At 37.0% G+C, this 11,895-nt stretch overlaps 1 protein-coding gene across 1 annotated transcript; it reads right to left on the reverse strand.

Annotated features, from left to right (window-relative positions):
• Positions 1-10,061: 10,061 nt before the first annotated feature.
• Positions 10,062-11,506, reverse strand: LOC114290159 (uncharacterized). The gene is made up of 2 exons (XM_082921822.1): positions 11,037-11,506; positions 10,062-10,908 (listed from the first exon to the last, which is right to left on the reverse strand). The coding sequence occupies exons 1-2, from the start codon at positions 11,418-11,420 to the stop codon at positions 10,339-10,341; spliced, it is 954 nt and encodes a 317-aa protein (XP_082777948.1). The 5' UTR covers positions 11,421-11,506; the 3' UTR covers positions 10,062-10,338.
• Between the last annotated feature and the right edge of the window lie 389 nt (positions 11,507-11,895).

Genomic DNA, 11,895 nt, shown 5'->3' on the forward strand with positions numbered 1-11,895 from the left:
TCATCTCTCTCTATATTTCCCTCTCTCTCCTCCCTTAGTGTGTATTTGGTAGCCCAAAAGTGCATTTTTACCTTACTTTTGCACTAATACACACACCATTACACCTTGCTCCGAGATTGAGAGGCTTTGAGGGTTGATTCTTGAGGTTTTGGACTGATTTTGATCAGTAGAAGGTGGCTGGATCATCTGTTCTTCAAAGTTTCTTCAAGGGTAATCACTTTGCTTTAGTTTCTCCAAACTTGCACTAGTTTTTTACCTGTCTTGCTTGCTGATTTAGGCTTTGTACATAACATAAAAAAAGCTTATATTTTCATGCTTAAGAACTTTCATTAAGGGTGTTTTGTGGTTTGAGTTCAAACTCACCCTCTTACGCCTTATTTGCCCTTTTTGGTGCTTCCTTTGTGAGGCTTTGTTTGCTTGAGTGTCTTAGTCTTCTCACCACTGAAAACCAGTGGATTTCCAGTGTGAGGAAGGTGGTTTGAAGTCTTGTATAGGGGAGGGACACCCCTCTCCCTTCATTGCCTCATTTCCTTGCCTTTTGGCTTAAAGGGTAACATGCATGCTTGACTGATTTTGGCCCTATTTCAGAGGTTTTTGGGTGTCTCTAGGTCACATGTTATCTCTGTTCTTGGTCGGATTTGTGCCCTTTTGCATGCTTAACATACTTGCTTTACATTCCTCTATTTGGCCTAGAAATGTATCTTGTGTGTAGGTCATGATTCTTGCATGTATTAGCCTAATTTCATGAAGGTATTGGCATTACTTTACCATGTTTAAGGCCTGTTGGCCATTTGTTTCAGTCATGCTTACCATGTTTGGTGTCATCTCTTTGTGTTTTGGCTTGTAAGCCTTGAGTATATTGGCCTCTAACATGCGTAGCTTAGACCATCCTCATGATTTGGCATCATTTAGGATCGTATTTCAGTCCATAAATCATGTTTGTATGTTTGCATCTGTGATCTCTTTCATGCTTTGAGGATGTGCCTTTTTATGCCTAGAAATGAGTTTTGGTGCATGCATCTCATTGGAGCCACTTAAGCTGCCATATCAGTGGGTTTTGGAGTCCATTTTTGCATGCTAAGATTCTGTTTTTGCTTGCCTAATTCATGCCATGCATGGTCATGTTAGTGGATGTAAAGTGCCCCCTTTTGTGCCTTAGCCTTAGGTCCATTGGCTTGCATGTTGGCATGAGTGTTTGTCCACCATTTTGGGCACTTTTGGCCATTGTTTTGGGGTGGATTAAGGTCTACCCCTTTATGGTTTAAGTCCACCATTGCATGCTTGTCTCATGTTTGTTGCATGACTGCTTCATTAGGTGTTGTAACATGATGATCCTATTGCTTAAATCGTCCATGTTTGCATTGTATTTGCATCTTGCATGCCTAGCATTGCATGCTTGCCATGGTAGTTGCATGGCATTTGGCATGCCTTGCATTTCAATCTCATGTTGTATCTTTGAGTCATGTTTGCATAACATGCATTGCATTACTTGGTTTGGGGTGTTAAACCAAGCGTGAGGGTTAAGGAGCGTTCATACTATAAGTGATGTAACGCGTCTTAACTCTCGGTCACCGGGGCCCTTGACTTCAACATGATAGGGTCTTGGTCCTCATTTGTGTCTTGCATGCATTTTTACATCAAATGGCAAGCTTGATCTCTTAGGCTATCATGCACAATTGATGGCTCGAGGATCGAGGGCCATGCTTCCCTGAGTTCAATACATGATGGGGAACATGACCATGCTCACATGTGCCTGAAATCCCATACCATATATTGTCTGTCCTCTGTTGCTGTCAAAACTGTCTTCTGCAGGAAGTCTCTGCCGACCGACAGTGTTCAGTGCCGACCGGCAATCCTTCCCGGGCCGATAGTTTCATAAACAGTCGATGGGTATTTTCAATGGCCGGTGGACATTTCCTTCAGCCGATGATGTTCCACAGTGTTCAGGGGACCTATCCCAGAACTTTGGCATTTTTCAGAGAAGTAGGGCAGTGTAAACAGAGGCGGCAGTGGTATGGTATGGACCTTCTGGGCGAGACGGGTTCGAGCATGCATCATTCGCGCATCCCAAGGCGGGGGTTGTGGCCACCTTTCTTTTTGCATTCATTCTGTTAATTAATTAGAAATTATGTAATAATTTATGCGTTTATTATTCGGACTGTAATATTTATTTGGACCCTCCGAGTGAGGGCAATTATGTAATAACTGGGCGTGAGTGTGTGTATGTCTTCCAACCCCACGTCTTTCTTCCCCTTTTATTTACCTGCTTTGATGGTTAATAATAGGACATGTTTAATTTAGCATACCTTATGCTATGCATGCGTGCATCATTCATCAGTATTGCATGCACCGGGCTCGGCGCATCATGCTAACTGCATTAGTATTTCAAATCTAACTTGAATACATGCTACTTGTGCATTTTCACATGCCATATTTAGGTTAGCCGAGCCTATTCTAATTGCATCCTGCATGTGTTGCATTAGTCAATTTGACATAAACTAGGACCATGCATGTTGGCTAACTAGTTTATTGTTTTGGCTCGGAGTACTCGGTAAGCATTTATGCTTTAGCATATCTCATGCGTGTGAATGCTATCATGACAGCATGCTTACCATGTGGCTAGATGCTTATGTGATAAACTGTTTGAATGCCTGTGGGTGAAGGTTAGATTGTCTGAGTTGGAAACACTCGTTGAAATCCGTGTTTTAGCCTACTTGCGGGTAGCAAATTCCAAAACATTTTTCCAAAACAAACAGATATGCAACGCTTATTTCCAAATTAGGCAATCTAGTCTATACTTGTTTGCTGTGCGCATAACATAGTAATTCTAGGCTAATAAATGGAATAAGAACACATAACGTTTCAAAAATGGATATCACGGTTAGTAGAGGCCGATCTTCGGATCGGGCGAGAGGGGGTGCTCATAGCTGACCTTCCCCAATCGTACCCTAGCTCCCGAGCCGAGGCAACTCTGGTGATGACGGACATGTGGCCTTCGGTACCGAGTCAGGGTTTCCTAAATTCCCCCATAAAAAAAAATATTTAGGTGGTGACTCTGTATCTGGCAAAGTAGTCCATGTTTGGCACTTCTTTTTCTAAAAATCTGTTTTCTCAAAACGATTTGCCAGATTTGGACTCTTTGGTTCGGATTTAGAACCGCAAACAAAATCGAGTCCGAACTGTAGTAGCGAGGGCCCCACGCGGGCGCGTCCACACCTGTACACCTACATATATATATATGAGCAGTGAGCTAAAGCCCAGTGAATAACGTAATGCGTAAAGAGGTTAAGAATGAATGTCCTTACAGTAATGAAAATAGTTCGTTAATTTAGTATATCAGTCATTTAGTCATATGTGGTACATCCATTAGCATAACAGTACAGTAAACAGTAGGTCTTAAAAGACCGAACAGTAAATGATGGCCATCGGTCAGTAAACAGTAGTGGTTCCAACAAGGGAACCGACAGAGATCTCTGTAACAGTAACAGTAAACAGTAGTTGCTAAGGATGCCACAATACAGTTCAGAATATAGGACATACATTCATTCAATTAATAGTATCAGTTCAGAAAGCAGTACAGTTCAATTGTTCAGAAGATAATCATTTTGAACATATTTTTACACAATTGTTACTCACAGAGTTCTGGGCTACAGTAAAGCTAGAGCGCGTCCCCAGTCGCCAACCCTACATAGTTACAGATTGAACACACACTAAGCTACATAGTTAGGAAAGATAATAACTTAATCCCTAATTTGCCTCGGTGTGTTCTATATCCTCATTAAGATGTCTTAAGCTAGGCCTAAGAATGCCTAAGATGAGATGAAGATGCAAAGATGCCATTTAAAAGCATTTTCAGAATTTTCAGAAAACAGGGGTCACGCTCAAGCGTAGATTACTCCGCTCGAGCGGACATGCAGACAAAGGTTTCCGCTCAAGTGTAGACTTACCCGCTCGAGCATTCCGCAAAACAGTCAAAAGTGCTGGAAAGGTGAAAATCACGCTCGATTGGGCGCTCGACACCCACTCGAGCATGAGATACAATGTCCCGCTCGAGCGTCAATTATTCCGCTCGAGCGGAATTCAAAACAGTGCAAAGTACTGGGAGCACGAATTTCACGCTCGAGCGCCAGTCACCCCGCTCGAGCATGAGTTCAAAATCTGGAATTCCCAGATTTGAACCTCAAGCTCAAATCCAAGTTTTAAAACATAAATTTCGATCCTCTTGGGCCAATTTTCCAGAAAACATCCCATAACTCATAGTTTAACATGATTGCAAAGCTCAAGTGTAAAATCAAGCCCAAGGGTGTTTCAAACAACTCAATTTCAAATCAATTTTCAAGAATATGAAAAACATGCAAACATGCATGAATCTAACCAATTCAAAGCTTCAATACAAGCTCAAATGAGCTAACTCTTACAAAAACATGATGAAATCATGGTCTACTCTCAAAACATGGGCATGCTTGTGAGGAATTATGGACTACAACCTCAAAACTTCAATGCATATACATGCATGCAACAATTAAGCTCTAATTCAACACTATTGAACCAATTCTTGACTTAACTCTTTAAATTACCATGATCCATGCTAGAAGGAACTTAAATACACAATAAGGAGGATGAAATTCATACCTAAGTTCCTCAATTACAAGTTTAGAGGCTCAATATGCAAGAATCCTTCAATCTCTACAAGACTCTAAGCCAAATTGTGAAGAACTCAAGCTTGCTCTACCTCTCACTCTCTCAAGTCGACAAGAATAAGAAATGGACTGATGAAATGTTTTGTTAAAGTGTTGTGAGGCTCAAATATAGTCTAGGTAGTGGGCCACTCATGTGGCAAAATGGTAATTACGCCAACTCTTGACATTAAGCTTATTTTAATCTAATTTAATCATACTAAATCACATTTTAGATAAATACGCCATAAAATCATATAAATTATAAGGATCACAAATCATCAATCAATTTCAGATTCGGCCGCCGATAAGGCCTTCAATTTGCAATTTAAACACAAAAGCATGAACAGATAATCAAACAGTCAACAGATAGACATACAATTAAACAGATATACTTAATCAATTCAGTTCCAGATTTCAGTCAGTCAGTTCAGTACTTCAATCAATTCAATTACCAATCATAATCAGTCTCAGTTTAGCAGTAATCAATGGTTATTCGGTAAACAGTGACGAGGGTTGTTACAATAACATATGCGTAAAGAGATTAAGAATGAATGTCCTTTCAGTATTGAAAACAGTCATTCATCAGTATATCAGTCATTCAGTTTGTGGCTCATATTTCATGCCATAACAGTTATTCAGAAACTAGAATAGTCATATGTGGTACATCCAATAGCAAAACAGTACAGTAGGTCTTAACAGACCGAGCAGTCAATGATGGCCATCATATCAGTAAACAGTAGTGGTTCCAAACGTAGGAACCGACAGAGATCTCTGTAACAGTAGCAGTAACAGTAAATTGCTATAGATGCCACGAATACAGTTCGCAAATAGGACAAATATTCATTCAGTAAATAGTGTCATTTCATAAAGTAGTACAGTCGTTTGTTCAGAAAATAATCTCAATTGAACATATCTTTACAACATTTGTTACTCACAGAACACTGGGCTATAAGCAGCTAGAGCGTCCTCGGATGCCAACCCTACAGTTACAGAACGAACACACACTAAGCTCCACAGTTGGGAAATAATAACTTAATCCCTAATTTGCCTCGGTGTGGTTCTACATCAATATCCTCATTAAGATGCCTTAAACTAGGCCTAGGAATGCCTAGGATGGAATGAGGATGCAAAGATGCACTTTAAAACACTTTTCAGAATTTTCAGAAAACAGGGGTCTCGCTCGAGCATGGCTTTCTACACTCGAGCGGACATGCAAACAAAGGATCTCCGCTCAAGCGTGACTTCCGTCGCTCAAGCGGACTGTAAGCTATAGTAAAAGTACTGGATGCACAAAAATCACACTCGACGAGCGCTCGATCCACGCTCGAGCGTGAGACACAAGTCCTCCCTTGAGCGTGAACTCTCTCGCTCGAGCGGATTGTAAACACATGCAAAGTAATGGATACACGCATTTCACACTCGAGCGCCACTTTCCTCGCTCGAGCGGACTGCATGAACACAAGGCGTACGCTCGAGCGTGAGTCCAAAATCTGGAATTTCCAGATTCGAACCTCAAGCTCAAAACTCAACTTTAATGCATCAAAACTCAACCTCTTGGGCCCATTTTCTGGAAAAACACTTTAAACCCATAATATAACATGTTTTGAAGATCAATTTGTAAAATCAAAGCCCAAGGGTGAGTCAATTAAAACACAATTTCATCAAAACTTCAAGAACATGATGAACATGCAACATGCATGAATTTAATCAACTTCAAAGCTCCTAATGCATGATCAAATGAGTTAATTCACTCCCAAACATGATGAATTCATGGATTATAACCCAAATATGGACATGCATGCAATAATTTCCATGAAAGCAACTCTAAACTTCAAGATATACACATGCATGCATGATATAAGCTTCAATTCAACAATCTTCAACCAATTTATGACCTTAGGTTCCTATCTACCATGAATCATGCAAGACACAACTTCAATTCACAAATGAGATGATGAAATTTCTACCTTATGTCTTGAATTTAAGGTATACAAGCTCAAATAATGCAAGACTCCTTCAATCTCCTAAGCCTCCAAGCCAATTTGGTTGAAAACAAGTTTTTTCCTCTCCCTCACTCTCTCTAGTCGGTTAAGCTCAAGGAAATGGGCTGATGAAGTGTTGTAATGCTAGTATATAGAGATCAAATAAAGGCTCATGAAAGTCCACTAAGTGGCATTCTCGTAAATAAGTCCAACTCTTTTAAATTAGCATTATTTAATCCAATTTAATCATACCAAATCACATTTCAATTAAATATATCATAAAATCACGTAAATTCTAACTAGCACAAAACACTAATCAATTTTAGATTTGGTCGCCAATAAGGCCTTCAATTTGCAGTTTAAAACATAAAACACGAGCAGATAATTTAACAGTCAAACAGATAGACATGCGTTTAAACTAATATACTCAATCAATCAGTTCAGAATTTTAGTCAATCAGTCAGTTAACATGCTTAATCATAGATTAGCACTAATCAGTGGTGAGGGTTGTCACAATTTATATATATATATATATATATAAATATATAAGAAAGAAATAGAAAAGAAAGGAAAAAAAAAGGACCGGTCCGACCCTGCCGACCTGGTTCGGGTCACTAATTTTTTTGGTCCGACCACTGGGTGGGTTTTCACCGGTTTTGCTCCCACTCTGGGTTTAGGGGGTTGACCGGACCGAAACAAGGCCTGGTTCCCGGTCCGATCCGGGTTTGAAAACATTGCTTGCAAAAAGTCAGAACAAAGCCTGCTAGAATTAAAGAAATTAAAGAACTAGTCCAAGATAGTTCCAGGCAGTTTCCAGCAATTACAATCTGCAGCAGCCTTGTTGGTTTGAATTTGCCCTAGCAGTTGGGGGTGTCAACTGCTCATAATTGATTTGTAAAATGCCTATAAATGTTAAGGCATAGAGGGATTTAGACAGATCATGTTATCTGTACGAATACTCTTGTATCTTTGTATTATTTGGTGATAATAAAGGTTGGGAACAGTTCCTGTAATCTACTTGTATATGCTTGCATGCTTACAAAACTTATAGTGGGTAATTCGTGCATCTTGGCTAAGACTAAGTACTGTAACTTAGTGCCATTACAGGCTAAAAATTTAAAACGAAAATTGACACAATTGTTACAGGGTCAATTTTTGTTTCAAATTTCCAGCCTGCAATGGCACTAAGTTAGGCGCTTAGTCTCAGCCAATTATGAATACACACACACACAAAGTGTTTTGTAATAGTTACCATAGGCCTCCTTTGTATTGTTGGTGTAATTAATAAAGGTTGAGAATTTTTCTGTAATCTCTTGCTGCCTATCCTCTTATTCGTAGCAAAATATAATGTGAATATTCATAATTTACAATTTGCATACAACTAGCCTTAAAAAAACTAAATTCATACCAATGTAAACATTCACACTACAATAGACAAAATTGACAAAACACAAAAACTAACTATTTCGATTGTTTAATGGTAATAAAAAATGATTGTTCAAATAACAAGTATAGTAACAAACAATATACAAAAAAATATCAAACAATATATCAAAAAATATCAAATAGTTTATAGGGCAAACTTCACTTTACCCCCCTGTGGTTTGAGTCGGGTGCGGTTTACCCCATTGACATTCAAAAATCACCACATAACTCCTATGTGGTTTGTGGACTAAAACGCACAGTTAACTTTTCTGTTTAATATAGCGGAATGTGAAAGTCACGCGCCTTTATAAAGAGTGAGTCAATTTTTATGACGAAAATTCCGTTTACATCTCTCCAAATTTACAAAGGATGCTATTATTTTCCTATTTTTATTTTTCAATCATTAGCAACTCCTCTCTTCCTTCCTTTTTGATCATGTGTACATGCATATATATATATATATATATATACATATCAAATCCAATTCATATATACATATACATATATACAAATAATTTTCTTGATCATGGATATATGTGGATGAGAGGAGGAGAGAGAACATGGTTATACAAATATATCATACAAACATACATAGTGCAGACAAACCCAGTTCACATTTTTTATCAAACCCAATTCACATATCTGTTTTATCTTTAAGTTTTATTATCACATACCAGTTCATCATCAATAATGCATCAAGAAACAAAACCAAAAGGAAGGTACAAAAAAAAAAAAAGACGAAAAAAAAAGGGGACATATTAATCACCGAAAAAATTTCAACCCTAATCAAATAATCTAATCAAGCCATCGCAAATCCATCTCCTAAAGTTAAGAAAATACTACAAATCAACACATAAAGAAGATATCAATCAAGAATAAGACCCAAAAAAATGGAAATACGAGAATGGCGATATGTATGATCTCTCTCTTAAGAAATACAATAAACATGATTTCTATTCATGCGACTATGAGTTAACAATTGCTGTAGTAAGAGAATATTTAGTTATTTGGGTGTAGATAGCGATAGGGATGGTGTTACGATTTTGATCCTTTGGGTTTTGTTTGTGTGTTTGTGTGTGTGTAGAGTTGCTCATCAAACACTCTATTTGTGCAGTTCAATTGGGTTTTACCTGTATATATATATATATATATATATATATTGTGTTATGTTTAAAAAAAAATTGATTTTGTTTTTGCATCTACTATATGTATATATATATATATATATGATTGCTGATCATTGAACACCAAATAAGATTGTTATGCATTGAACACCAGATGAAGAAGATGAAATGGAGAGAGAGAGAGAGAAGAAGAAGAAGAAGATAAGGCCATGTTTGATTTTACAAGACTAATAGTGAAGTATTAATAATCCTATTAGATTAGTGTGGTATTAATTATCCAATTGGATTAATAGGATAAATTATCCTCTTGTCCATTGTTTGATTTGCATGGGATAAGAAACTTATAAATGTAGGATTACAACTATATTTATTTTCTTTTCCAATCTTACCCTCCATCAATGTTTCTTCATAATTTTTACTTTATTAAAATTTCTTCATAAATGTGATTTTGAAAAAAATTATAAATAAATAAATAAAAGCAAAATTAAAATACAAAATACAAAGGCCATGTTTGGTTTGTTTTTTAATTTTTTTTTTAAAAAAATATCTAAACTAATTTGATAAAATAAATATAAAAAAAATATTTTAAAATTTATAAAAATTATTTTTGGCTTCTAAAATATAAAATTATATAGATTTAATAATAAGTGTTTTAAATTTTTTTTTTAAATTTCTTTCACCAAATTAATTTTAAAACAAGTTCATAAAAACCAAACCAAACATGACCACCACCAACCCACCCACCCACACAAAATGGTAATTAAACACATGCAAACATGTCCACACACACATACACAAAATGGTAATTAAACACATGCAAACATGGCCTAAAAGTACACATGCAAAATTATGTTTGAACATAGATTTGTCTAAACACAGATTATGTTTGATTCACCCATCAAGACCACACGTAACAGATTATGTTTTTTGTTTTTTTGATCCACCAATCAACTCAAGTTCAATATTAAACTAAGAAAAACAATGTTCACAATAGTTTGTAGAACAGTGATGTGTGTGAGCTAGAAATATAGCATCTCCAATATCTTCTACACAACTAAATTCCCACATTATCAAATACTATTATATATTCTATTGTGTCGAATAAACCACGATCCCCAACATGTGTACTCATACGTGCCCTCCCAACAAAAGACATACCCACTCTAATTTGTCGGCATCGGAGAGACTGAAAAAGAAGTCAACTCGCTGAGCATCTTTGACAATGAGAGAACCTGCTGTCAACCTTTGAGTTGATGTAATGGGGAGCTTCAGAAGTTCAGCATTGACACTCCTCCTAGCTTGGGATAAGTCATGTTGATATCCAATCCTTTTAACAATCTCACCCAATCTAGTGTCCGTTTTGTCCAAAAAAGAGCCAAGTGTCTCTGTCATTGTAGCAATATTACTTGCGATTCCTTCAGTAGTTCTCGTTCTTTTTGTTCCTCCCTTGCTAAAGGTAGAAGAGTTGGATGCATTTCCATTTGTAGACATTGAACACTCGAAGTCAGCAACATTGAATTGCTTAGCTGGAGAACCATCACCCTTCTCCCCCATGGCTTCCTCCACAGCAATTGCTTCAACTGCATCTGCAGGATCTTCCGCTAACTCACCAGTGGCTCTGTCTTTGCCAAAGAGAACAAGCCAATCTTCATAATATGGAAATGACTTGTTTCGCATAGAACTCGCACTTGGTTGTCTCTACACAAGTTCAAAAGAAAGAAAGGACATTCAAGTATGCTAAATGAGATAAAATTGAAATGATGATGAATAAGATATCTAGTAATTATGATGAGATGAACACTAAAAAATAGAAGAAAAAAACTTACCCGAACAAAGTTTTCCCAAACATCATCACTGTCAACAAGAACCATCTTCTCAGTGTCATTCCATCCAAACCCGCTAAGCTTAGTCATTTCATACAAAAGGCCATAGTGTTTCCTCCAAATTTTTATCTTTGACTCAATGTGAGGACAAGCACGAAGGTCACTTCCAGGAAAAGCCATGATAATTCTCTTCTCAAGTTCGCCATAAAACCCCGACTTAAATTGCCCATTGTCAACCTTCCATTTAGGATTATTACACAAATCTCTCATTGCACTTATGAGAAACAACTCCTCCCTCTTCGTCCAAATCCTACGACTCCCAATTGAACCAGCATCTGCCTTCCCCTTACTTTTCTTTCGAGAAGGACTGGTAGCAACACTATCCATGCCTATAATAATGATGTACAACACATATTATTGATTTAATAGCTCATTCTAATATACAAAATACAAGTATGGAAGACAAGGTAAAAATATGATTGAAAAGTGTGCATGAACTATATATATATAAAATAGCACTCTTGATATTAAACAACTACTCAATCTACCTAAAATATAGATATTATTATGCAATCATGAAAGCAATAAATGGTTCTCCATGAAATAAAGATTAAAACAAATAAAATTGATTAGCTTGAAAAATAAATCCATCTCATCTACGTAAGATTCTCATTACATATTTTTCAATTATGAAAATAGACAAGATTCTCATCATTACAAATAAAATATTTAAATAAACTATCTCAACTACAGAGGATTTCCACCAACTCCTCTATTTACTTGCCATTCATTAAACATTATGTTTGCCAATGTATCCCTCCAATCACTCCATTGATTTGATGGCTCTACTGTATTGATGAAC

Source organism: Camellia sinensis, chromosome 3 (genome assembly GCF_055761805.1).
Source record: "Camellia sinensis isolate YWXY chromosome 3, ASM5576180v1, whole genome shotgun sequence".
Lineage (NCBI taxonomy): Eukaryota > Viridiplantae > Streptophyta > Magnoliopsida > Ericales > Theaceae > Camellia > Camellia sinensis.